The following is a 3,020-nucleotide window of genomic DNA, read 5'->3' on the forward strand; positions in this document are numbered from 1 at the left end:
TGCCAGTTCCCTTATCATTTACAGGACTTCTCCTTCCTGTCCACAGCTGCTGTCCTCTGTCTTCTAGTCTGTCCTTCCTCTGAGCAAAGTTAGGAAAAGTTAGAATCCGGCCTCAGAAAATTCCCTCTTTTTTTCACAACCATCTATGGCCCCAGCGTTCTGAAAATGAAAGTAAAACTGCTCGTGCAAAACCACACCTCATCTCTCTGTTGCCTTTGGATCCACAACAGACCCGGGTTTTCCTAATCCTCCTGCCTCAGCCCCACCACCGAGTCCTTAGAAGGTGGCACTGCAGCCTGTGGCCCTCATCCCCCATCACACCCTGTGTCACCCAGGAGAGACTCACTGTTCTGGATGCGGCTTCCTGGGCGGCGGGACCTGAGAGGCGCCAGTCCCCAAGGCTGGGGGGTTAAACGGGGTCAGGCTGCGGGAACGCTGTGGGCAGAGAGGAGTCCGGGAGGCACAGAGGCCCCAATCCCGGGCTGTTGGTGCTCAACAAGCCTCAGACACACCCCGCACAGCAAGGACGCTGCCTCCTAGGCCTCCTCCTCCTCACGACCAGTGCCCTGAAGCCTGTGAAGCTTTGAAGAAAGTGAGCTCTCGCTTCCTTTCTGAAATTAATAAAGATATTTTTTAAATTTTTAAAAAATAATAATAATAATTGCTAAAATGAAATGAAGAGGTTGTGTCTCCCTTCCCTACAAAAGCCATTTTCCAAGAGTTGTTGCTAATTGAGAAGGAAGCTGGGCATTAGAGATTTGTTTGAAGATATCAAAAATGCAAGAAGAGAAAAGAGCTGATAAAATTATGCTGACCCAACTGGAGACATCAACTTCACACACAACTGGAAGAAAAGGAGAGACTACATAATCTATTTTAAACTACAAATAATTTCTATTTGACCTGTCAGTGCACTTCTGTGTGCTTGTGTCCGGTTCCTAAGACCCCACAGTTTATTCAAATTTTATTTAAAGAGGTGCTGTACGGGACTAGAAGATCTGTCCACAGTCTGCAGCAATCTGAAATTCCCTGATTGGGAAGAATGTAAAACACCAGAGTATACTAAGTTCTCCTCTCTCTGCCTGCTCTATGTCTGGCTAATAAGCCATTTGCCAAGATAAAAGGGGTTGCATGTTTAGATTTCAAAACCCTTTCTCCCTATTGAGTTGCAAACTATGTAGGAGTCAGAGTTATTAAGACAGAGTTGATGCCAGGCTGACTGATTTCTTGGGGGCGGGGGCGGCTTACCTGCAGGAAATCACACCTTTAAGGGAACGTTCGGTTGTGAGATTCGGAATGACAGCTACTGTGGAGCATTCTGGAAGTATGCCTATGATGGACAGGACTACATCAAGTTCAACACAGAAATCCCCGCCTGGATCCCCCTGCAACCAGAAGCTGTGAACACTAAGGTGAAGTGGGAGACAGAAGGCTCTGCGCAAGCGTCCAAGAACTATCTGGAAAATGAGTGCCCTGAAACGCTACGGAGCTACCTGCAATTCAGCAGGCCCTTCCTGGACCGTCAAGGTACCTACTGCCCCCATGTCCTCCTCCTCACACTGAGCTGAGAAAGACCAACTTCTGGCTGGGACCTCAGAGGAACATTTCAGGCAAATTCTGTAGTCATTTCTCTCTGTGATATGCCTCCTGGCTTGGCTGTGGGGAGAAGGCAGGTGTGTAAAATGTCTGCCCAGGAAGGATGAAGATGAGTAAGTGTGAGCAGGATTGATTGACACAAGCTGAGACCTGGGTTTAAGAATTAATCAGAAAGAAGTTCTTATGGGAGGGAAGAGGGCAGGGTCACAAAGACAGAGCAGCAGGCAGACGGCGGAGGCAGGAGCCACAAAGCCCACTGGGAGATTTTTGGGGGGAAAACAAAACAATGCATGGGGCATTCGCATTTCTTGCCACCAGAAGTCAATCCACAGTGCGTGGACAGGGGGGTGCTGGGAGGCAAGGAAGTAGCCACAGACATTCCATTATCCAACAGGGAAGCCTCATGGAAAGCCTCAGCTTCCCTGATCTTCTGGAAGTTTCCTGGGGAGGCAGGTAGAAAACGGAGAGCTCTGCTCATCCCTGACTCCAGGGGTGGGAGAGACGTGAACAGGGAAATGTCTCCTTCAGACCCTCAAACTGTGTGCTCTATCTCTCCACAGACCCTCCCTCTGTGTCAATCACCAGCCGTGTGACACTAGGACTCATCCGGACCCTCACGTGCGTGGCCGACAACTTCTACCCACAACCAATCAGTATGTACTGGACTCAGGCAGACAGTGTAGTGGAGACTGAGTCATGGGGAGAGGGTCCTCTCAGTGAGAATGGCACTTACCAGTCCTGGGTGGCGGTGAAAATCCCCTCTTTGGACAGAGGCCCTTACTCCTGCCACGTGCAGCACAGCAGCCTGGCCCAGCCCCTTACTGTCACATGGAATAAGAGTCAGTAACCCGGGGCTAACAGCATCTCGGGGTCCGGAGACCAGTAGGCACCCTTTCATCGGGACATGAGAGATGAGCTCTAGAATGACTGTCATCGCCATCAGCGAGGCCCAGGAGGAACGGTGAAGGGGACGGAGAGGTGGTGAATTTGGAGACACAAGACCTGAGTGCTGGGCACTGGGCTGACGCACTGCTACATTCCTCCTCAGACCCATTATCTAGTCTGTGAAACCTAAGCAACACTAATCAACTAGGCTGTGCACAAAATAAACCAGATCATTAAACTGCTAAACGCTGTGGAAATGTCAGCAGACGTTATTATTCATCCGGCCCCCACGCATTTGAATCCTCTGAAATTCTTCGTGTTTGCTAGAAGCAATGTTTCCTGGCCCTCTTGGCCTGGGGTCCCCACTGTAGCATGGCATGACCACCAGGAGATTTGGGGGAAAAACGAAAGCTTTGAGCATTGTTCAGGTGCCCACTACTGAAATCCCCTCTGCTTGTAAGGCCGTAACGCTCTGCAACCTCGTTAATACACAATCCGCAGCCTTGTCTGTACCTCGGTTTCCCCAGCACTTCCTTCCC

General features: G+C 50.1%; 1 protein-coding gene across 1 annotated transcript in view; it reads left to right on the forward strand.

Annotated features, from left to right (window-relative positions):
• LOC102241445 (zinc-alpha-2-glycoprotein-like) overlaps positions 1–2,743 on the forward strand; it is an 8,216-nt gene extending 5,473 nt beyond the window's left edge. Inside the window, exons 3-4 of the mRNA XM_014541459.1 lie at positions 1,255–1,527; positions 2,157–2,743. Coding sequence (XP_014396945.1) covers positions 1,255–1,527; positions 2,157–2,443 — 560 coding nt within the window. The 3' untranslated portion in view covers positions 2,444–2,743. The remainder of the gene's footprint in view (positions 1–1,254; positions 1,528–2,156) is intronic.
• The last annotated feature ends 277 nt before the right edge of the window (positions 2,744–3,020 follow it).

Source organism: Myotis brandtii, unplaced genomic scaffold (assembly GCF_000412655.1).
Source record: "Myotis brandtii unplaced genomic scaffold, ASM41265v1 scaffold2720, whole genome shotgun sequence".
Lineage (NCBI taxonomy): Eukaryota > Metazoa > Chordata > Mammalia > Chiroptera > Vespertilionidae > Myotis > Myotis brandtii.